This window comes from Branchiostoma floridae, chromosome 7, assembly GCF_000003815.2.
Source record: "Branchiostoma floridae strain S238N-H82 chromosome 7, Bfl_VNyyK, whole genome shotgun sequence".
Taxonomy (NCBI): Eukaryota; Metazoa; Chordata; class Leptocardii; order Amphioxiformes; family Branchiostomatidae; genus Branchiostoma; species Branchiostoma floridae.
The window spans coordinates 1,863,950-1,888,070 of NC_049985.1; the positions used below are offsets into that span (position 1 = coordinate 1,863,950).

General features: G+C 41.6%; 2 protein-coding genes across 2 annotated transcripts in view; both read right to left on the bottom strand.

Annotated features, from left to right (window-relative positions):
• Nucleotides 1-623: 623 nt before the first annotated feature.
• LOC118418922 lies at nt 624-2,832 on the bottom strand. Its single transcript, XM_035825065.1, has 4 exons — nt 2,727-2,832; nt 1,941-2,164; nt 1,289-1,474; nt 624-870 (listed from the first exon to the last, which is right to left on the bottom strand). Exons 1-4 carry the CDS (start codon nt 2,779-2,781, stop codon nt 754-756), a joined length of 582 nt encoding a protein of 193 aa, XP_035680958.1. The 5' UTR covers nt 2,782-2,832; the 3' UTR covers nt 624-753.
• A 133-nt stretch (nt 2,833-2,965) lies between these two features.
• LOC118419274 (transmembrane protein 131-like) overlaps nt 2,966-24,121 on the bottom strand; it is a 123,479-nt gene continuing 102,323 nt past the window's right edge. Inside the window, exons 17-38 of the mRNA XM_035825621.1 lie at nt 22,792-22,914; nt 21,201-21,305; nt 19,519-19,599; nt 18,422-18,577; nt 17,913-17,988; nt 15,718-15,835; nt 15,069-15,204; nt 14,375-14,484; nt 12,941-13,019; nt 12,365-12,540; nt 11,610-11,749; nt 10,369-10,558; nt 8,976-9,832; nt 8,259-8,437; nt 7,624-7,823; nt 6,877-6,951; nt 6,309-6,436; nt 5,935-6,018; nt 5,412-5,536; nt 4,320-4,464; nt 3,327-3,530; nt 2,966-2,976 (exon numbers count right to left, since the gene is read on the bottom strand). Of these exons, the coding sequence (XP_035681514.1) occupies nt 2,966-2,976; nt 3,327-3,530; nt 4,320-4,464; nt 5,412-5,536; nt 5,935-6,018; nt 6,309-6,436; nt 6,877-6,951; nt 7,624-7,823; nt 8,259-8,437; nt 8,976-9,832; nt 10,369-10,558; nt 11,610-11,749; nt 12,365-12,540; nt 12,941-13,019; nt 14,375-14,484; nt 15,069-15,204; nt 15,718-15,835; nt 17,913-17,988; nt 18,422-18,577; nt 19,519-19,599; nt 21,201-21,305; nt 22,792-22,914 (3,498 nt within the window). The remainder of the gene's footprint in view (nt 2,977-3,326; nt 3,531-4,319; nt 4,465-5,411; nt 5,537-5,934; nt 6,019-6,308; nt 6,437-6,876; nt 6,952-7,623; nt 7,824-8,258; nt 8,438-8,975; nt 9,833-10,368; nt 10,559-11,609; nt 11,750-12,364; nt 12,541-12,940; nt 13,020-14,374; nt 14,485-15,068; nt 15,205-15,717; nt 15,836-17,912; nt 17,989-18,421; nt 18,578-19,518; nt 19,600-21,200; nt 21,306-22,791; nt 22,915-24,121) is intronic.

Sequence of the window (24,121 nt, forward strand, 5' to 3'; positions counted from 1 at the left end):
GACACACATCGTAGGGCAACGAGACCAGCAATTGGTAAGCAAATTCTTATTCTGACAAACTAGCAGTAATCACAAGGAGGTTTTATATAACCCCCGTGGTAATCACTTGTACAATGTAATACTTTACACCTGGCTATCTGAAACTGCACTTCCTAACAAACATGCTAGGTGGCACTTGTATACGATACTTAGACGAGCCATTCAGTTTCTAGTTAACCACTGATTCCTGTGTAGCATCTAAAATGAAGTACCTTGCACCCTGATTGGTTGTCGCTAAGGGACATCATAACCATTATAGAGATCGTTCAATAGTAAAGAAGCCTTAAGTCCATGTCCTTCAATGTCAACAAAGTTTCAAGAATAACACATTTTATTTCAATTCAAAAGACATAGGATAATTTTGTTACATATTCTCTAACACAGAATGCAAACAGTCCATCTGCATTGAAATATCAAGGCGGCACTTTTAAGTTTTACAAAGGCAGCAAATATGAGGTGACTACTTCTTTGCACCGTATCAAATGATGAAACATGACAAAAAACATGAAAAATATAGATCAGAAAAGGAAAACTTGCTTCCACCAATCAGGGATCAGCAAAATTTGCTTCCACCAATCAGGGACCAGAGAATTTCTTTCAACCAATTGGAGACCAGCAAAGTTTCCTTCAACCAATCAGACATCAGTTAAATTTGCTTCAACCAATCAGGGATCAGTAAAATTTGCTTCAACCAATCAGGGATGAGGTTTTGCCCTAGTTGTCGTCCTTCTTGGGTGCAGGTGCCCAGGGGTCGGAGTTCACGCCGGCCAGGGAGGGCCCCCAGATGCTGTTGCTGAAGAGGGATCCGAGGCGGGACACGGCTGACTGGGCCTGGGGAACGGGAAAAGGCAGGGGTTTAACAAAAAATTTTAAAAAACTAATGTTCTACCACAGTTTATCTTCCACTATTTCACACATTATACCTAACACTGCTGATGGATGTCGTGGAGCCCTACAACCACTGAGGTTACGGGCCATGAGTGAGTGTGAGTGACCTAACCCTTATGTTTTGAAATGCCCTTATTATACCATAACTTGTTTCTTACATTTGGCCTTGTGACTGTTGTACATCTTCATAGCTGTTCTCACATGCAGTAAGCTCCCTCTTAACACGGCATATGCTTTCCAGTGTATTACTAGTGTACTACAAAATTGTTTCAACCTTGACCTTATGACAATAAAAAGCTTAAAAAATGTCTAGTTCTACCACGAAATGAGATCACTGCAAGAAATACTGAATGCACACTACCTCTTGCTTCTCCTGGCCGTTTCCATCAGGGTGTGCAGCGGCTCCCCCTTGCAGGTTGTCCGGGGACGGCGGCCAGATGGAGGGGAACAGGCCGGCGCTGGAGGTCGTACTGGGCATGCTCCACAGCGCCTCCGCAGAGGATGCTGGGATATCCCACATGCTTGTTGGGGCACTGGTGGACAGGAGCTGTGCATTGGGAAGAAGAAGTTTATTAAAAAAAAAAAAGGTTATAATTTGAACTTGATCTAATTTATGCGAGAAGATCGTTACTCATGCAACTGGGTAGATCTGAAAATGGCCGGGCAATTCACGTTGTATCCACTACTTTTCATCAGTGACTGGTCAGCAAGATATGTTGTCTAACTGACATTTTAAGAAAATCTATGAATTGATTTCTAACTGACGTGATGACAAATTTTACATAGTCCAGTAAGAACAAAAATAAGGCCAAGGAGGCTTAACCGCCTTGATAAGTCCTTGAAAGTCAAGACAAGGTTGATGCTAAAGAGTCAAATGGCTCCTGTTATTTGATCCAATCAAATGATCCGATTCAATGATGCAATGTAGCTTGCTGAGTAACTTCAAAACTGTTCACTGCTTGTGTGAAACAAAAAGATGAATAGAATAGAAACAATTTGAAAACAGTTCTCACCGGTGATGGCCTTTGTGGGGATCCGGTCTCTCGGGACCATGGCGGCTGCTCGCCCATTGCACTAGAGAATGATGGGGTATCCCAGAGTGCACTGGTGCCCGCCACGGTTCCGAAGGGGTGAAAGGTCGCCTGGGGGTCAAAGGTTGGCTGGGGGTCCTCCTCGAGCAGGTTGTTGACATTAGCAGCAGGGTTGAAGACACCTTCCCAGCTGGAGGAGAAGGGGTCTGTGGACAAGATGGCAGGTTAGCAAGACAGTTCATCATTGTATGTGGTGTTGAAAGGCCGTGTGTGGCTAGGCTAGCATAGAGAAGATTGAGAGGACACAGATTCTATTCTTTCTATTCTAAAACGTTGTGTCATTGGGAAAGGCACTTCACACACAACTTTCCTCATCTCCACCCAGGGGCAATAATAATAAAATGGGAGCCTGACTTCAGTGGTACAAGGCAGTGAAGTGAGGGAAGTAGTGTAAAGTGCCTTTCCCAAGGGCACAAGAATGGTGGCATATCAAAGGATTTGAACCCAGGACCAAATACCTTGCACCTACGCCACAGAACCCCACAATATACTTTACTTTGACCCCACAATATCCTATTACTTTGTTTGGAATACACTTAAGTTGTGAATAAGATCCTTCTTTGCACTGCCTCTACTTTGTCTTAGTTTCACATCATACCTGTTTGTCTAAGCTCACTCAGAAGCTTACTGCTTAAATGAAGCTATATTTGCAAAACAAACAAGAATCGCAATTGTGTAAGTACCGGTCTACCCTATACACGCACTCACCAGCCTCCCTTGGTCTCTTGATGCTGCGCTCAAACCCGACAGCGGAGTCCTTCATCGATGCAGGAGCGCCCTTGTACTCAGTTCCAGTTGGGGTGGGAGGGAAGGGAGACACTGGAACAGCAAACATGGGCACGTGTGAATATCCAAACTCTTCGGGGGGACATTTTTCAGTTGTAGTAAGGCACTTTGCTAGTATCCACAAATTATGAAACTATGTGAAATTATCAACAGCCTTAAATCTAGACATTGCCTGAACAGAGAGTGTCTGTATCATGTATGCATGACTGTGATCTACATGCAATCTTTTATTCTGCAGCACAGCTTATAGTTCACAATATAAGATATATTGCCAAGGGCTAACTACCACCCAAAAGCCGTGACCATAGCTTGTTCAAAACAAAAGAGATACAAAAAATGGCAGTACCATAGAATGTTGCTGGTGGACCATATTCTGATCATTTCTTCATTTGGCAAACATCTACCAACATATCAAACATGAAAAAGATGATCTATCCACGGATTCTCGAGATATGCTGTTCACGAACACCACTGGAAACACTAACAACCTTCTTAGCAAAGGCAACAAAAAGCGCCACCTACCATCGCTGAAGAATGCCGACGGCACATTGCCCTCGCTGGTGAACCCGCTGGTGAGTCGCTGTGGAGCGCCGGCCCAGGATGCACCTGGACTGCTGCTCTCGGAACTGGTGTTGGAACTGTCAGGGCCGGACGGCCGCCACGGGTTCCGCTTCAGGGACGTCATCGACAGGGACTTGGGGGGCATCGTCTTGGAGCCAATCACTCCTGGAACAGAGAGGAAAACTTCAGTCTGGATACAGCTTAGCTTACATAAAGGCTTACAAAATGTATCTTCTAATGCTACCATCCTCCGTGGTAACCACTGGTCTTCTTGCTTGATAACCACTGAGTAAGCTATCCGTTAATTGCAAGTTCTTGCCTGTGAGCTAATTGCAGGTGACAAAAAATTAAACACAGACAATGGTAAACAGTATATAGTAAGCAACTACTGTAGTCTAAAGTCTAACACTAAACTGTATTGTATTAGGTTAAACTTCTTTTTCTGTGACAGTAGAAGATGATTGATCCCATCTCTGTTAATACAGAGGATGGTACCCAAGTTACCCAAGTTACGTCGAAGAATAAAGATCGAGTGCTTGAACTATGCCTTTCCTTAGTTAAAATCACCAGTATCGATGAAGATGAAGAGGGCTTAATTGACTCTACATGTAAGATACAATCGTACAACTTCTTTGTACAATGCTACCACATGTTTGTATGTTTAACAACACAATACATGCAGAGAGCTAGGCAGCAACTACTAGTACTATAAATGCAGAAATGTTCATGATGGATTAATGTTCGCGGTTTTCGCGGTGGCTGCTTCACCACGAACATTTTTCCATAACAGTTAGAGACTGCAGTGCATGGTGCTACCGCGAAATTAAAACCACCGCGAAAAGTCCATTTTCCCGCTACCGCGAAATTAAATCCCCACGAACTTAAATGCATTTACAGTATCATGTATGATATTCCTTATCAATACATCTACATTGTGCACATGTGACACCCTACCTGGGTTCTTCTGAGACGTGCTAGCCGGGGTGAAGGCAGAAGCCAGGGGGTCCATCGGTGCCGACAGGGTCTTGGAAACCGTCTTCCGCTTGTTGGCGCCGCTGACCACACTGCTATAGCTGCTGCCGGTCAGTCGGCTGGCGACCTACAGCGACAGAGTGGGTTTGTGGTTACTTTTAGGGTTTTTGACTTAGAATCTAAAGGTTCTGGGTTCGAATCCCAAGCAGGCACCAATGTTGTGCCCTTGGGAAAGGCACTTCATATCTTTTTCCTTACACAACTCAGCTAAAAATCATGCGGCAAAGATGATGATGATGATGATATCTAACCTAATAATCCGGTGTAACGCAGCCTAAACGTACTGTAACTAACTTGTATCAGACCCAAAGTGATTATTCATCAATTCTGCTTAAAGAAGGAAACAAAATGAAAGATCTTTTCATGTTTACTTCCTGCTGACATTTTGCTTGGTTTCACGAAATAGCTCTACTTGGGAGAGTTACTAAACAATGTTTTTTGCTGACTATACAAAACTGGTGTGTCACACCTAAAGGCAGTTTGTCAGTTATGTAAAACAAATTCACCTGGGGGGCGTTCCCTGTGAGGGGTGTTGGTGAGGAGGGGGACAGACTGCCGGAGGAGAGGAACAAACAAACAAACAAACAAACAAACTAACCTGAGGGGCGTTTCCGGTGAGGGGTGTTGGTGAGGACGGGGACAGACTGCTGGAGGAGAGAAACAAACAAACTTACCTGGGGGGCGTTTCCAGTGACCCACGGGTGGGAAACAAACAAACAAACAAACAAACAAACAAACAAACTTACCTGAGGGGCGTTCCCTGTGAGGGGGGTTGGTGAGGAGAGGGACAGACTGCCGGAGGAGAGGAACAAACAAACAAACAAACAAACAAACTTACCTGAGGGGCATTCCCTGTGAGGGGTGTTGGTGAGGAGGGGGACAGACTGCCGGAGGAGTGGAACAAACAAACAAACAAACTTACCTGGGGGGCATTTCCTGTGAGGGGAGTTGGTGAGGAGAGGGACAGACTGCCATAGGAGAGGTACAAACAAACAAACAAACAAACAAACTTACCTGGGGGGCGTTTCCTGTGAGGGGGGTGGGGGATGAGGGGGACAGACTGCCGGAGGAGAGGATCTCATCACGGAGGAGATGTCCTGCCTGTCGGGTCTGCAGGGAGAGCTGGTGCAAGCTGTCTTCTGGGGAACAAAGACAAGAGAACAGGCTTAGAACGAGAAAAATTTATAGAAGGAGATTTTACGAGTCATATACATTACAAACTGACTAAATTCTCATTCCTGTCTCCCTACAGTTTTTGCTAGTTCATTCATATCTTTCATATGTAGGTCAGATCATCTCCTCCTGGGCTAATAATAACTCTAACATAAAAAATGTACAAGATAGTCGTTATCAATATAAAACAGTGTCCAACTTTAGTTGTACATTGTACTAGGCAATTCAAACTTAAATGTGGTTCTATTTTTGCATTTTTTGTGTTTAACTGTACAATCTCCTCTGTAAATTCATGACACGAGTTTCTAACATAGTATAAAACTATAGGATTGTCTGAACCAAAGACTTAAAACACTGTGCTTACCACTAGCGGAGCCTGATTTTGGGAGGTCCCACAGAGGGGGAGGGGAGTCCTTTCCACCCTCACTACTGGTGTCACTCTTCTCATCTGGACAGGAAAAGATAGAGAAGAACATGGGAATGTTAACTTGTGCTAAAAGCTTCAACTTACAAATTCACAGGTTTGGATATTGATAAGTAACAAGTGCAATAGAAGGGTATCACAACGACGATTTAAAAAGTTACTTTTAAGTCAATTTATCAAGAAGACTTAATGAGAGGCCGATAAATTGACACGGTAAAAATCACTGTTCATCTAAGATGATAGATAACTGAGTTTGTACGACTGTCCCCAGTACCTCATGATAAGCTGAAAAAATAATAAAAAAATCACTATACCTCTGCCTTTCCTGTTCTTCTTCAGCGCTCTCTTGGCCACACTGGCTGCGATGGAGTGAGGAGACGTCAGCCCTTTGGCCTGTCTCTCGCTCGCTTCCAGCGCCGTCGTGTACGGGAGTTCCAAAGTACTGTAGGGAAAGGGACAAAATCTCAGTCTTCCAAATGAACAACATTAACAAATATTGCTGGAAAGAGGTTGAAATCGCTATCATTTAAAAGTGTTGAACGCTGTTTACTGCATTCTGTAGAAGAGATGCTTTAACCCACTGCAATAGACTAAGCATAGAAATGTTAGCAACACCATCCACTTGTTCCTTTTCATTCTGCTGTCCTGAAAGGTACAGAATTCTTTGCCCGGCAGTCACCTTAAGCTTACTTCCACTTGGGATATCAAGATATTGTCCTCACAGCACCTTATATACCACATATGTGAATGTAGATAGGGAACCTCCTTAACCAAACCACCAAACCACTACTTCTTTCAGCTGAAATGACCCAATGGGGAAGCAATTTGTACCCTTAGATTATACACCACATTAATGAATGTTTTTTTTTTTTTCATTTATACCGTCTTCGCCTCTCTGCTGCTTGTGCTATACCCTCTTCTGTAAAATCTAGTAACAATCCTGACATTTCCGAGGAGCTGGAATATAAAAGATGCACATAAATATCGCCAAGGAATTCAGCACCACAGACAGCACCAAATGTTCTGAAAATCTGTCCACAACCTTTATCCTATCCTAACCAGCTGCAAACAGACAACCGTGGGGCCAAGTTTGGACCTGAACCTGGACCTAATAGTCTGTTAAAAATTGTTAATGGGCGATACTCAAACCAATGGTCCATTTTGCTACAAAGACTTCCGTTTGGTGGAGTATCTGACCCAGTGTTGTGTACATGACTCGGATAAGAGTTTAAAACATCAATGGACGTCAGATTCTGACGTCCATTGATGTTTTAAATTCCTATCCGAGTCATGTATACAACACTAACTGCCTCTGTTTTAGACTAGGTTTGACTGTAGAAGCTTGGTAAAAATGACTATCAGCTCTCCTCTACTTCGCTCTTCTTATTTTCTTGGATCTGTAAGCCCCAAAACGTGTGAATGCCTGCAGGTATAATCTGTTTATTTTCGAATTGGTCCAACATTCGGTCCACATGTTTTTCATGTCAGGTTTTTCTGGACCGGGCTAACAAGAAACACGTTTTTGTACCAGTACACCGTACTGGCACCTACTGGTACCCACCCCTAATAAATAACAAGTTGAGTTAGAGTGGCCTTGGGAAAACACTTTTGTGTAATTAGTATACCTACCTCGGCCGCATGACATTGCCGTAAAGATTCTCCTTGTCCGACCGGCGTGATTTTGATCGAGCCTTCTCGAACGGCTTGAAGTCCTCGGGATCCATTGTCAGGGGCTCCTTCTTGGACTTGGTTTTTGGTTTATCCTTCCCGTGGTCCGGGGGACCGAAGGGCTCTAGTTGGTCCGAAAGGTCTGAGAGAACGCTAGAAGTCTGAAAAAAGATTTATCAACATGGCTAAAAAAATTATACATATTACAATACCAGAAACATTTTTTAAAATACATGTATTTTTAAAACATGCACATGGTATGACAACGTGTGACTGGGAGTTCATGTGTTTAACATATGGGCTACTGTGACAATGTCACTGTTTTATTTCTGTGATAAAACAAACCCCTAGATCTGGATAGCAACTTGTGAGAATTAGGGATCACTTAGTATCAAAATTAGTTCGCATACACCGAACATTCAGATACAGTACCATCAATGAGTATGGATAGTTGCAGTTTTCTCAAACTTTCTTTTTGAAAGTTACTCTCCTCCCACTTTATTTTCAGAAGTTGTAAAACAAAGACAACTGGAGTGAATGAATGAATGAAAGAAAATGAATCGATGAATAGGTGGATAAATGAACATTTTCCTTACATCTTTGCTGTCCTTGTCAATGGACTCCAGATCTGGGTTGGAGTTTTCCGTCGTTGTCGACGAGGCGTCGTCGGGGATCGGTTCCTTCATGGCCTCCTTTCTTTCCCGCGCTCGGCGCTCTTTCTCTTCTCTTCTTAGCGCTGTCTTCAACTTTCTCTTTGGCTTTACTTTTCCCCCTCCTGCAAAAAAGCATCCATTTATCACCAAAACAACAAACAAACTATAAAAGGTATGTGTCTACAAAACTCGAGTTATGGACAAGTAAAAAGTACAACTACTGCTTCAGGGATTGCCTGGGGGAGGGGCTTTTCCTATTTTGAAGAATGCAACATAAACCTTAGACAACACAATGTACCTAGCTCAGTAGTAGTATTGGAGTTGTTTTTTTTAATGGTTCTCCTGTCGATTCGACAGATGAGCAGGCAGACAGGCATTTACCTGTTTGCCTGACCTGGACATGACTTTTTATGGTGAAGGAGGGGTGTGCAATTCCTTCTCCACCCTCTCGTCTACTGGAGCACTAAGTCTCACAGGGATAGAACTAGTATAGGAGTATCCTGTATTTCATTACCTTAAATTTATCTTAAGCTACCTGGGTCTACATATTGGTTAAGGTAAAAAGTAGCTTGTTATGCTTGAGACGTGGCTTGTATTTCGTCTACAGCACACCAGGGTGGACCTTCAGATAGAAGACCTAGTAAAAGAAAGAAAACTTACGTCTTTGTGGCGAGGAAGAATTTGGCGATTCTTGCGTTGCCTCCAAACTAAGGTCTTCCTGCAAAGAGGTTAGCGGCTCTGATGACCTTCGACCTTTTCCATCCTTATTTGCTTTTGGCGGGAGTTCTACTTCATCGAATCTGTCTTCAGATTTACAGTTTTCCATGGTGTCGAGTGTTTCCCAGTCCTCGAGGTTGCGTTGTTTCGAGGGCCGGGTGCGTTTGCTGTTGGGGTCTTCGTGCATGTTGTCGACAAACGACGCTTGGCCGTGGTTGCCTAGGTTGTTGTGTTTTATTTTGTCGGGTAAGAATTTCTTCTCACTGACGACAGTAATGTTGGTCTTGCCGTTGTTTACTGCTTGGCTGGTCACTACTCTGTTGTTCAGCAGTGTCGGTGTTACAGACCCTCCCCCACTCGGTGGGGAGGGGTCTTTTTTACGTTTTACCGTGCTACCATTCTGATCGTGGGTACCGTCCATAACATCGTGATGTAAGGATTTTCCTCTATCCACATCTCTCCTCAAGTCGAAAGGGTTTAACTTGTCCGGCGGATGTAAATTCTGCTGTTGCTGGTGTTGTTGCAAGTCGTTGCTCAGGTTTCTTCTGTTCAATGGCTCGGTGATGCGTTCTGATTCCAGGTAAGCTGCCATGAGGACTCCAATAAATAAGACAGTCATGAGGAATGCGCAGGAAACGTACAGCATGTGCTCCCAGGGGGGTCGGGGCATGGCGGCGGCGCAGGGGCCGAGCTTGTTGTGGGGGACCTTGGCTAGGAGAGTGTACTTCAGGACCTGCTCACGTGCCGTTGTTATCCACAACTCCCTCTGTACCTGAGCGAGCGTGAAGTCTGGTGTAAAACTGTCGAGGAAAGAATATACAGAAAATTGGTCACTTCATAACTCCCTAGACACTGGAATGAATAAATACTTTTAAATTCATAGCAAAATCTCTTTAACTAGATGCTGATCATAGTAATGAAGGTGGAATAATGTATAGAAAGAATTATGCTCATTGAAACAGCATGTAAACTTGGAGCCTTTGCAACATGCATGATTCCTTTGAAATTGGGAAAGTGGCTTCTCAAATTTGAAGTTACCAACATTCTACAATTGACACTGGGAGAAAAATCTTTTTTACAAGTTTAAAATCACTTCACATCAATTCATCTGCATAACCAAACATTGTATTGTAGATTCAAAAAGTTCTACACCATGAGTTTGAAAAAGAATTTAAAAAAATGCAATCTTATTGTCACATGTCACACAATCAAGTAAATACATGACATTGTATAAGAGTCTAGATATATTACAAGCCTGGCAATTAAACACCAATCTTGTCTTATGAGATGCAGTCCCAAACAAGCCTGCCAGGTGGCGCTACTGAGCAGTACTTACGCGATGTCCACTCTGTGCGTTTCATTCGGGCTGATGGTAAAAGGTTCGCAGTTCAGGACCCTGAACCCGTAACCCTGACACAGCTGTCCGTTAATCTCCATCTGAGTCACTTGGATGGGCAGCTGACCCGCGTTCTTCGCCATAAACGTTTTCCTGACCGTGAAGTTGGGGACCCTTGCTTTTAGAGTTCCTGTAATTGAAAAAAATGGACCAATGCATTAGAGTAGAATTCTGGTTCTTGTTCTTGTTCTGATACTGGGCAACACCCCTAGTTTGTTGGGGCAAACCACCCAGGGCGTAGTGCTGTTGTGTTATTGGCTGTTCCTTAGATGTTGTAATGCCTCTTCCTTAAACTTAGTGGGGTTAGCTTGAAGTGTGGTAGAGTATGGTAAAGTATTCCAATCAGTGGCAGTTCTTGGGAAAAATGAATATTTGAGGCAGTCTTTATTAGTCTTAATGGGTTTATATGAATTTGGATGATTGTGTCGGGATTGCCTAGGGTTCAGTTGCAAGTAATGATCGACCGGTAGGGCTAGGAGGTCATATCTAGATTTCTGGAGGATGGTAAGTCTGTTTGCTGTTCTTTTGTTTTTGAGTGTATCCCAACCCAGGTCTGAAACTAGTTTAGAAACGCTTGTCTGAGAATTTGGACAGTTCGGGACGTTTGAAACAAATCTGGCTGCTCTGTTTTGGACCGCCTCGAGTTTGGCAATGTGGTCTTTGTGGTAAGGATCCCAAGCTGCACAGGCATATTCAAGGTGGGGTCTAACCAGGCTACTGTAGGCTTTTTGTTTGATCTTTTGTCTGGTGCCAAATATCTGCAGCAAATGGGGGCATGCACAGAGAAAGGACACTGGTATCTCTTCTAATAAGCCCTTTTAGTTAGCAAAATGAATACTAAGAAATAGTTGGTCTCTTTGATCATGCTTTGTTTTGTTATTTTACTGTCACCTTCCTCATTGCAACACTCATTTGCTCTACTTTGCATTATAGCTAGGTGTTGCTGCAAAAGCGTGAACGATGCTGTCTCATATATGACGTAGTTTATCTCCTGTGTTTATAAGCTACATCCTCATACTGCAGCAGTGACAACTAGCTGCAGTACAAGGTAGAACCCAGTCAGTATTACCCTGAGGAAGGCCAAAACTTTAGCTAGGCGTAAACACTTGTACAAAGAACTTTGCTTTCCAGCCCTGCAAAACATAGAGGACAGACAAACCAACAACAAGTGGATGACTCACTGTTACAGTCTGCCAGATGCTCCTCCTTCAGGTCGAACTTGAGCTTGGTGCCCTTGCCGGGTTTCCTGTTGCCCAGACGGAACTCTTCCCGCGCACCCTGACCCGAGGCGATCACAGCATCCAGGATCGTCAGGTTGTTCCTGAGGAAACACATAATCATGCTTTTAAAGTGTTTCTTAAAGTGTTTTAAAGTTTAAGTGTTTATAAAGTGTTTTTAAGTGTGTTTTTTTTATGCACTGTTCATGTCTTGCCTACTGTGTCTAGTTATTATGTATTGTGTCTTTACTCCATGTTGTAAAATCAATGGCATTCAAAGTGTACTGTAACTCTGTTGATTTGATGAATAAAAGAAAGAAAGTTATCATGCTGGATCATCAAGTTAATTTCCTGAGGAAACACATCCATGTATCTCATCAGTGGAATTGAATGGCTGCATTCCTTGGCTAGAGGACACAAGATGAAGTGGTCACAAGTTTGAATCCTAGCATTTCTGGCCAGATACTGTGTCCTCCAGAAAGGCACTTTTACAGTAAACAGTAAACATCTTTCCTCACTTGCTTGTGAGCTCAAACCCTGGTCATACTAGACTTTATGTACATGTACATACTGCTTTCTCTACAAAGCAGTTATAATTGAACACACAACACTACAGGTGGGCTAGCCCAAAATTATGGCACTTGCATGTGCACAACTGCAAAGCTTACAGCCTCAACTCTTCAACTGATATAGACAGCATAAACGCCAATGCTCCCCACCTGATAAATATAGCCGTCAGAACTTGTGCCTCAGAGCTTTTCGGTGTGAATCCCACATGGACAGAGAACTCCGCCCCTGGCGCTATGGACGTCGTCACGACCGTTCTGTTGGGACGAACACCGAGCTTGCTTTCCACCATGGACCTCTGCGTGGCTATGCTTCTAGATGTAGACACCTAGGTGTGGGGATACCAACAAACGTTAGCGTAAATGTCAAAGGGCCGAATTCTGTGAATCTTGTGAGTTACGTCTTGATTTTACTTTACTTGGATAGGCTTGAGATGTGGTAGAGTCTTTCACGTCTTGCACTTGTCTTTTGGCCACTATGGCTTCGGTCCTGCATATGCATGGGTGGGCATGAAGAATCAGACCTCTGAACATAATAGAACGTATACATAGGAGTGGGGGTGACTTTGTATGCTTGGCTAAAATGCTGTGGTACAGCCATGTTACCCACTCAGCAATTGAAAAATCATCATACTTTGCCTCCATATATGTTGATATGCATTGATGTTCTGAGACGAACTGCACTTTACTAGGGTTAAAGACCTTTGAAACATGCAGGTGATAACTTACGTTTTTGTTTTCTGTGTCCAGGATATAAAAGATGTCACTGTCGGCCGTCAATTCAAATATCTTGTTGTGGGGATCAATGCTGTAAAAAAAAGAGTGAGGTTGTTAAATCATATTTGTTCATTCATACATACATACATGTAACAGACTACTTTAGCTGCAGTTTTCAACAGGATCACCAGGAGGCATTACAACAGTAGTACATGTAGATGATCAGCGATCAACAAATTCTGCCAAAGGTAATTGATAGGGTGACACCGACTTAATGAAGAATGCCCTTACAGCTTTCAATGATCACAACTTCCAATTCCGCAACAATCACTCAAACCAATGACACTGTGCGCCCCCATGTAATCTGCCTGCGCTTAAGCCAGGTGTGCGTCGTTCCCAAGTTCATTATCTCCGCTTTGTGGTCTAAATTACCCAGATGGGACTTCATAGGTCAATGTCAGGATGTCGTCCATCATTATCTAACTATCGGCTGTACTGACGACTGGTGGATGGTTTCAGGACTGGATATACTGGGTACATGTCCAAATCTTTCTAGCTGTCCACCTACATTGTACTTTTGGATAACTGGGTGCACCAGTGCAGCTAGATAGTTGTGGAGGTCACATGTTTGTAAAGGTACTACCGCACACTAATATTTTGTATATTCTTGACATCTAAGTGTCAGAAAAGAATACTGAAACCTTTGTTGTATTACTTGTTCAAGTTTTAAAGTAAGCTTTAGGACTTCAGATTTAAGCTCTAAACAGAGGCTGTAAGGTTTTGAAAAGAGTTTTAAAGACATTCTGCTTTATTCAATATCCATCATTATCTAACAGCTGGAATGACGAGCGGTGGATGGTTTGGAACTGGATATACTGAGTACATTTTGTGTATCCAGATTTTTCGAGCTGTCCACCTACTTTTTGACGTGCGGGTGCACCAGCATAGCTAGATATTGAGGTTATATACATGTACGTAAAGTACTACAGTAACTGTACAATAATATTCTTGAAATTGATGTATTACTTGTTTAGGTTTTAAAGCAAGCTTTAGGATTTCAGATTCAAGCTCTGAAGAGAGGTTGCCGATATTCTACTTTATTCTGTGCTGCAGAAAGACCCACATAGAAGCGCGGTGTGAGGACTATCCAACTGCTGCCTACCCTTTTCAGCGAACCCAGCAACAGTATATTCAAATAATGGATACTACTGCGCATCCAATTGTTTTCCAGTTCACGAAAATTTTTTCGATTACTGGAGCACCAGTGTCACAATAATGAATTTCCAGTCCTGTACTTACAAGTTGTGGATGTACTCTAGGACAGACAAGGCGTTGCAGTGTGAGTGGATCAAACCTTGCAGTTCAGTCTAACTTACTGTACAAAACTGATGTGTTCGGCCCAAAGACAGTTTACTGGTCATGAGAAACTAACCAAGCTGTACTTACGAGTGGTGTATGTACTCCAGGACAGACGAGGCATTGGGGTAGAGTGCCAGGGGGACCAGTTGCACCAGGATAGGAACGTCTGCTGGGTTCTGTATCGTTAGCCTTCTCGTCTGGAAAACAACAACAAAAACAACAATCATCAACAGACCTAATCAGCAAGCAGCATCAGATGGCTGGCAGATATGACAGGCAGTTAGAAAATATCATGATCTTCCATCCCATCATCTACTTGAAGCTTATTCTTAGTATTCCCTCCAAAGGTACGGTCTATAGATAAGTAGGCTAGTCAGTCTCCCTACTCACAAAGCAACTGTCAGAGAAACCGTGCAGTCAAAAAACACGATGTTTTTCCACCCTTTATCTGCTTGGAGAGTACTCATGGACCTTGAATTGACCAGTTCCTGATGTTTCAATAGCCCTTGAGCCACACAGCTTTGTGCAATCACTACAGCAGGTGGCTAGTCCACTGGTCACGCGGTGTGTATACAATACAATACTACAATACTCTTTCCTAATGCTGAATACTAAGCAGAAAAAGCAGTGAGGACCAATTTCGGTATAAGTCAACTGAGCTCAAACTCACAAAATACTAAATGCAAGTCAAACACTCTACTCACTTGGCCATTGCACCGTTTGTCAATGGTCTAACCCAAAGGCCTACTAGAAGAAGAAGAAGAAGGAATGAAGAACTTACCGACTTGCCGCCTACATGTGTGAGAGGGAAGTCGAGGTTCTGGTCGGTAACGAGGGTTGGGAATTGGAGCTGTACACTTGCCGTGGTCAGGGGACCCTTCACTAGGGACGTGCTGATGTGCAGGGTCACATTCGGACTAAAATAAACAAACAAACAACAATCAATATAAGTGGTGAACGCCATAACCCAATGATGCTATGTTTGCCACATCACAGGGATTTCTGCATGAGATATGCATTCTGATGCACAAGATCCATAGTTTTCTAGCTGGAATCTTTCAATCTTCAAAGCAAAGTCCACAAAGATATCCTGCTATATGTCATCCAAAAATACACTAGGTGAATGTTCTATGTTTGCTAATATTATGACAGCAGTAAATGGTAATAATCTGTTGTGTAATTGCTCATTATTTTAAATAACTCACTGTAACACTGTAACAACTGTATAATTCAGTGACATGCAAGCCATTTTCTGCACAAGTTTGTGGTTTGAAGACATTAATTTTAAAAAAGATGACACAGAGATTGCAAGTATAACTAAGCTTTACTCCCAGTTGTTTGGCCTGACGTTTTCGTTTTAAGATCAGTCAACTTTGTGAGAAAGTTCTGATATAAATGAGAGTCTATGTACATGTATGACTAAGCTTTACCTTGTTTGGCCTGACGTTTTAAGATCGGTCCACTTTGTGAGAAAGTTCTGATATAGCTGAGAGTCTATGTCGCCCGCTTCCTTGTCTAGAGTCAGACTTGATAGCCATTGGTGCCCATCTGAAACAGAAGATAAGTTTGTTAGTGAGACTAAAACTATGTGTGAGGATACATACTGTCTACGTATGTGTATAATGTATACATCCTTATGGTGTAACCTACCAGCTTTCTCAGAATATAAGTAACATTATATAAATCAACTGCATATCTGTATCTTAAATATCTTGAATGACTGCCCTTCGGCATAATAAGCCAGCACCAAACAATTACTCCATTCTTTGTTCCAGATTATCTATATCTATCTATTCAATGATAACACTTTCCATTCTGTCATCACAGTTATCATCATAGCTTGAAAAGAAAGCTGAAATTGATTCTGGGTTGATAACACAGAAACGTTCAAAAATGGCTGTTCCTAGTTCTATCATGGGATAGAATTAAGGAACACACTGGTTGGTACTTGTACAAGCTATAAGCATGTTATTCATTATGTACAAAAATGTATATCATGCAGAATCTTTATATGGACCTTATCCTTACACGAATTACAATCTCGCAGCACAGTAATGTAATCAGTACCATGGACAGGGGCCGTTATTTATTGTGCTATTGGTTATATATCATAACACATATTAAGATATGATAAGACAGTGGATGACTATGATATGATCCACATAATAGTATTAGCTGTAGTCTTTTCAGACAATGTATCTTCTTCACAAAATCTGTAAACAGAAATACTGTAAATGTTGATATTTTTTGCAGTGGTTTGATGTTCGTTGTTGTCGCTGCACCTAACCTATTCACTGAAAACTAAGTTGAGTTCAGTTCATCCTCTAAGAGGTGACACGGAAGTGGCCACGAATCCCTGTTGAGCATGACAGAGAGAAGCTTGTTGACCTGAAGCTCTATGTCCTCTATAAGTAGCTTGAGTTCCTAATCTTGCTTGTTCCGTCTTTTGCCTGGTTACCACCTCGTTTAAACCTTGATTAGAAACCACCCTGAATATATTCTACTCTAAAGCTAAATCCCTGCAAAGTGTGCAGCCTAACTAGTCAGACAACCCAGCAGCAGTATAATCAAATACTGGATATTACTACTTACTACTAAACTTGATGGCAAGACTTCATTCACTCGTTCTCATTGAAATGTCGAAAATGGCCTTTTTTCGGTCGAAAAATAAATCGGCTTTATTTTCAGTGAAAACTACCTGGTTGTTTAGGAAAATTCCTCTTTTAACCATAGCCAAAAAATGGCAACTTATTATTTTCGGTCCCATTGGTAATACATTACAGGGCAGGTAACAAACGTTACCGGTAACGTTTGTTACAATAGTAAACTTTACCCTGTTTTCTTCTATAGGACTTACCTTATTGACGACATCATTTAGGTATACGTGGATGTCCCAAGGGACATTTGAAAAGTGGATACCTTGTTTACACCAAGTCAAAGAGAAAGCTTAGATAGCATCGAACAATGGTAACGTTTGTTACAGTCATTTCTGTACAACATTCTGTTAAGCAAGGTTGGATACAAATAACAGTCAACAACCCTTTCTTGTTTCTTTAAGAAGCCAGAAAAACTGTGCAGCGTCACGAAAACGGTCATTTCTAGTCTTATACGTGGATAATAAAACCGTGGCAACCATCGTACGCATGGTGGTAACGTTTGTTACAGAATCTGGCGACAGGCATAAACCACCTCACACAGCCTCCAAGATCAGTGACAGGAGCGATCTGACGTGATCGGGCAGAGGGCCTGGGTAGCTGGTTTCACCTGCCGAACAATTATTCTGGGAACTGAATTGTTACATTTTTGGCTACTATTTGAATTCTTCGTTTCGTCTCAGGCGACAGCCATTTTTTAGGGTGTGAAATCCGATCCGTGGCTATAATAACCGTCTTTTTTTAGGGTGTGAAATCCGATCCGTGGCTATAATAACCGTCTAAGCCATCAACCAATACGAATGTTGTTGTGCATCTTTTGTGAAACATTACAGGGGTTATGGAAAAATGAAGGAACCAGTGATGTTGTCTATAATTTTCTCCATATCAAGCCGTAAAGTCAGGCGACAGCATTTCGACATCTAAATGACAACGAGCCCATTGCCCCATGCAGTAACCAAAACTAAACCCACCTGCTGTAGAAGTTGGCAATCCAACATAACAGTCATCCAAACACTCCAGCCTTGGGTCAAAGAACAGAGTGCCAATCTGCAAGAAAGAAGATAAAAAAATTGGTCACATCATTGACATTGACATTTGCAGAAAAGTGGAGAAGGACATGCATTTTAAGTATTACAAATGCAGAAATGTTCACGTGGTTTTGTGTTCGCCGTTTTCATGAGGCTGCTTTGCCATCAGCTCAAAACCAGTGCGAAATCAAATCCCCTCGAAATGCATTTACACTATTATGTTTGTGAAACTGCCTTCCTGTTGCAGTCATGTACTCATGTAACCAAAAGTGCAGAACTATCTACCAGTATATATACTTTAGCAGAACGAGGATGCTAACATCAGAAAAACTTTCCTAACATTATTGGAACAACTTTCTCCAACTACATTATGTATAACATCTAATCGATAAATAATGATAAATCAATAGCATTCTTGCCATTGGAGCAACTGTACCACCCTTCACCCTTACCTTTGTCTTTTTATTGGGTTCCACCTCTGTTTTAATGGAGTCCTTCTTTTTGAAGTAGAAGCGATCATCTGCAGGTGAAACTGGAACTAAGGAGTCCACTTTGGTTTTATACGAGAAGGAGCTCTGAACAAATATGGACTTGTGGGCAACCTTTCCCTGAAAAACAATGTCAACAATGTTACAGAAAGTGGGATTTATTAACCTAAATCTTCCTGAAGGTTGAAATACTTTTATGTTTAAATGTGGTGTTAAGGCCACACCAATTAAATTTGCTGGTTCACGGATTTTTAAAGTGAAAATATAATGTATAGCAAGCGGATATCATAAATGCAACAAGCAGGGAGGAAAACTTGAATCAACCATGAACCTGAGTGCTCCATAAACTTGAGTGCTCCAAGGCATACACCAGGTCCTTGGGCTTTGTTGTCATGATGTTTTCCAGTTAAGCATATTCTTTCATCTTTTGAACCAACAAATTGAGTTGGTGTGGCCTTAAGTTATTATTGATCAAGAAGGTCTTATACTTTTATGGCAAGAAGCACTATCAGCCATATTTGTGTCTCTTTTTGCATGTCTGTGTATCACAGCCCAGGCATAACCAATGTTTCCGATTTATCAGCAAGCTTGTTATAAAATGAAATGTCATAGATAAATGAATAATGACCTACAAATTAAGTCCTACATGGAAAGATTAAAATGTGACTGTCATTGACATTACAAAGATTTAAATGCTACTTCCATGCAAAGAGCTTAGTAAACTAAAATCCCTCTGATTTATTGCAGACATTACACTTTTGATTGGATCATGTGACATACATGTTGGCTTGGGTTCATTTCAACTTGAAAAGGTTCAGAAATGCTACAAAACAAGTCTATCCGTACACCATGTAAAAAGCTTACCAAAATCCCTCTGATCTGTAGCTGACTTTTGTTCGGATCATGTGACATGCATATAGGCTTTGGGTCATTCCAATTGAAGAGGATCAGAGGACTGATCCAAAGCTTGTTGGTACGTGCTTTGTGTATGGGAATAGCGTAATAATCTTTATAAATGAAAATGTGTGCTTTGCAAAAGTTCATGCATGTTGGTTACTTACAGGAAATGTAGCAGGAAATCTAATCTCTTTAGCGGTGATGCTGCCCAGGGCCACCCGGGCTGACATGGGAATCTGCAACGTCTGAAACACAGGGACAATTCATAAGATGAAACAAAGGTATACAATATACCTTGTAGTCTACTTTAAACTACTCAAGTACACCAAAAAGCAGTTACTCAAGCAACTGGATATGATTGTGAAAACGGTCAGACGTTTCAGACAGCCATCCAGTGTCTTTTATCATCAGTGTCACTGGCGTATCATATCCAGTTGCTTGAGTAACTGCTTTTTGGCGTATCTTATTACCTGGGTGTCTAACCATCATTGACACACTCAAGTACAGTCAAACCTACCCATAGTGGCTACATTTGACACATGGCCAGTTTAGACTCTTTATGGTTGCCTCAACAACAACAAAATGGCTACAATGGCCAGGTGGTCCTAATTCAAAGGCAGCCACTCTCACAGGTTCAAAGACAGTCACTCTGTTACAGGTTTAACTGTACTCCCTTTCCTTTATCCATTTCCACATGGCAACCCTTAAGCTAGACCCATCAAATACTTGCCACTTTGCACTTAAACAGAATTTAGAATTGGAATCCCTGTATCAATTTCAAGGGTATATCTTTATTGATGGTACAGTGAAATTTAAGTGCATTCAATTCATCTGAGCACTTCACCAGTTGATATTGACCATGGTAAAAAATTAATTTTCATCAATCCTGCAGCATTGGCTTATACCTGAGAACGACAGTCTCTGCCACATGAGACCTATCTGTAAGCTGACTCAGTTCTTTCTGAGTTGCAAAGTTCTTCACATCAAGTATGAAATCGAAATAAAGTGCTCCAAACAAGGAGGCAAATCTGAAGAACGACTTCCCAAATTGAAAGTGTCAACATCAATGTCCCGGCCCCGCAACGGTTCGCAGTAACAGATAACAAAGAGGCATCTTCTCATGTGCAATCACTACAGGAACGGTCCCCGTCATAGATGAAATATTTAACCTGAGGAATCTTTATTAGCAGATGCTAAATCCCGACCCTTCTGGACCTGGCAATTTTCCAAACGAGGTCGTAATGAGGATGGAAGTGGACATGAATTATTAAACTCTGTTCACGTCAATGTCGATAATTCTGAATTGCCAATAAGTTGTTTTCGACACCATTAAGTTGCGGAGTACTGATGAGACTATGAGAGAACTGTTACAGTAGGACACATATAAAGCGGTCCTTGTCCATGGTGCTGATTATTTTACTGTATTTTGGAGGCATCACTTGATGCATTGAAGTTAGACGGACGTAAGAAATTTCCCTTCTTGTCAGAAAAAACGGAAAAGTCCAAACTTTCATAGTGGTTTCATTTTGGTGGTTTTCATTTTGGTGGTGATGTCTTCACTATGGATTGATAACCTATAACACTATGAATACGTTGTTGGACTTCTGTATGAAATGTTTCAACTGTGAATCAAACATTAAAAAATCCTCCTCATCTCTCATATTGGGAAATAAAACCATCGTGAAAGTAAACAATCCCTTGGAATGAAGTAAAAAACTTTCTAAGTTACCTCAAGATCTGTGATGATGGAAAAAAAAGTAAACACGCATGTTCCCTTCTATTGGGAAATAAACCACAGCAAAAGTAAACAAATTTACAGGGTGAAGTAAGAAACTTGCCATGTTACCTCATGATCTGTGATGATGTTAAAGCTGCCTTGGAAGACTCCCTCCTCCTTCGGTGCAACAACTTCCACCAGCCAGACTGAGTAGTGGTGCGGCTTCAACGTAAACTACAGGAAAAAACAACATGTAATTCTTCTGTTACTGGCTTGGATATCATCATGTGAATGGTTAAATATGGCAGATACACACTGTGCAAGAGAGACTTCCATGCCAGAGTATTGCCCGCAAATGTGTAAGGCTGTTTCAAAAGGTATCAACAACAAAATACAGTGTTGAAAACTGCAACAGTTACTACAGAAAAACAGTTCAGGCAATAACTAATTCAACTCTCATTATTTCAAAACTTTTGCACCAGAGTATTGCCCCCATGAATTTATTTTGAGAATTTGCTCAGCCATGCCCCACTTCTACCTTAAAACTTCTCCCTGTTAAAGAAGCAACATTTCTATCACCCTGTTCCAAGTCAACTTCAAAATATAAGCCCTCACTTTCATTTACCCTTCATCATGTTACAACTAATAACAGACTTAATGAGTATTAATAATTAATTTGCAATAACAATGCTTTTGCAGCTGCCTACATTTTGATAGGACCAAAAAGTAAAGCTGCTCGGAGCCTACATTTCCTGCCTTTAATAATTAACTCTGTCTTAAAAAATTATTCTGTCAAATGAAAACGCAATTAATAGAAAGGCTCCTGCTGATTAGCTTGGGTACCATCTGGCTACTAGTTTGCTCCACCTATGATTGCTTCTGCTACCCGTCTGGGGAACTGTACATTTATATTGAAATCTTTTGGTGATGACATCAGTTGATGAGAGAATTAAGGAATGGGTTCTAGAGTGCTCATTCGAACAGCCATTCCAACACCTAAAAGCGATCAGTTAACCATTTCAAGTTTCTTTGGTAGCAGAAGCAAACATACAATTTATTAGAAGTGAACTACTACCCGGATGGCCAAGAATATTCCAGGCGAATAACTGAAACAACTGTTTTGCTTCAGTCTTTGTCCAATTCTTTTGTTCGATTTGACGAAGTTGTCGACGTGAAGTCCAGTCGATGTCGCGTTTTTTGGCTCTTTTCTTTGCAATAAACTTGAGCATCTGAGTTTGCTCGATCTTACCTCTGACGATTGCCCGTGTTGTATACTATATCTATTTATGTCATACCTGGGCGAGAAAACATTTGATACAGGTGTTCCGGACCGTGTGATAACTTTCTGCATCACACAGGCTTGGAAGTTGTATCACACGAGCTTCTTTCGAGTAAATCGAACTATTTCGAGCGGGCCGAGTGTGTCACAGTTGAAAATTAGAATACCGGATTCGGACGTTAGAATTGCTGTGGTTACAATTTTTTGTTCGAGGACACAACATTTTCTCAACTTCTGGTGCATTTCATATCCAAACATATGTTTTCTCAGGTGAGTATGACATAGATAAAATACAACACGGTGTATTCCGCATCACCCTCAGTCCCAGCCCTGCCGTGGGTCGGATCACCCTCCGGCCTTCAGGCGATCCTACCCGCGGTCGGGCTGGTGCCTCGGATGATACGGAATACACCGTGTTGTATTCTATATCTATATACGTACCGGTACTTGTGGTCGGTCTCTATGCTCCATGGTTAGGTACGTCCCATTTCCTTCCTCCACCCCCAGTATCTCAAACCTGGTGTCGTGCATCGGCAGGGTGGTGTTGATCGCGTTTATCGTAACCTGGGGGAGAAACCAACATCTGTGAAACTAGAGCAAGGGGTGAAGTAATGATAACCTTAAAGGTAGTTCATTGACAAAGGTTGGACATCCAATGAAAATAATAAACACTATAAACGTTACAACTACAAAAAAGACAACTCAAGCAGCTGAATAAGTTTCAACATTGAACTATAAAATTTTGAATATTATTGATGAAACCTATTTCCTACTGGTAGGCAAAAGTTTATGATGTTCTAACTTCTTTTGTGTTCTTGCTATTGGTATACATCAATGTCTAGTGTGTACTTTTCACTAAAACATTCTGTGAGTTCTCTAAATCTATAAACTTAAATAATTTTCAGAACAATCAGACATAGTTTTGTTTTATTGAGTAACTGTTGGCTCAGTGCAAGGCCCGAAGGCCACCTGTTTGTGTACCCAAATATCCAATGCCAATTTCAGTTACTGAGCAAAACAGGAATGACCAAAGATACGTCAATGAAGGTTAGACATCCAGGTAATATGATACCCCAAAGAACAATTACACAAGCAACTGGATATTTTCCAAATCATATCCAGTAATTGCTTTTTGGCGTAGGAATGACCAAAGTTGCTGATTTTTATTATCAAAAGAACTTCCTAACACATTGAGATTCAAAGCTGCATTTGAAATCTAACCCTCAAATGCTGACACAAAGATACAATAACCTGGCAAGCGTGGCCACTGTAGCAATGACAAATGGAGGGAAAAAAGGAGGGCAATCATATGATGTTGCTTGAATCTTACAGAGACATTCCACTGCAGAAGGGAGTGTTATTTTCCAATAGATAGTGTATCAATGAATACATGATCAATGAATACATGATAAGCCGACATGAAGCCGACGTTACACTAAGATGCAGTACTGTATAAAATAAAAAACTCAAATGCCTACACAATGATACAACAACCGGGCAAGCGTGGCCACAGTAAAAATGACAGATGGATGTACCCTATTGGGGGGGCAATCATATGTTTTTGCTTCAAGTTTCAATTGCAGCTTATAAAAAACGTCCTAAAACAATTAGGTACAGTATGCCAGAAAGCAGTCACTCAAGGAACTGGATATGATTTTGGAAATGGTAAGATGTTTCAACTAGCATCCACTAGGTCTCGTCAGTGACACTTGAAAACTAGTGTATGCTCGTTGAAACGTCTGACCGTTGCCAAAATCATATCCAGTTGCTT

Bases quoted from the DNA above. Each gene is read 5' to 3' on its own strand.
- LOC118418922 (XM_035825065.1), bottom strand. From the start codon at position 2,781: ATGAAGGACTCCGCTGTCGGGTTTGAGCGCAGCATCAAGAGACCAAGG. The intron at 2,165-2,726 runs GTGAGTGCGTGT...TCTTGTCCACAG, and splicing joins CAAGAGACCAAGGGAGGCTG to ACCCCTTCTCCTCCAGCTGG. The intron at 1,475-1,940 runs GTGAGAACTGTT...CCCAATGCACAG, and splicing joins CCCCACAAAGGCCATCACCG to CTCCTGTCCACCAGTGCCCC.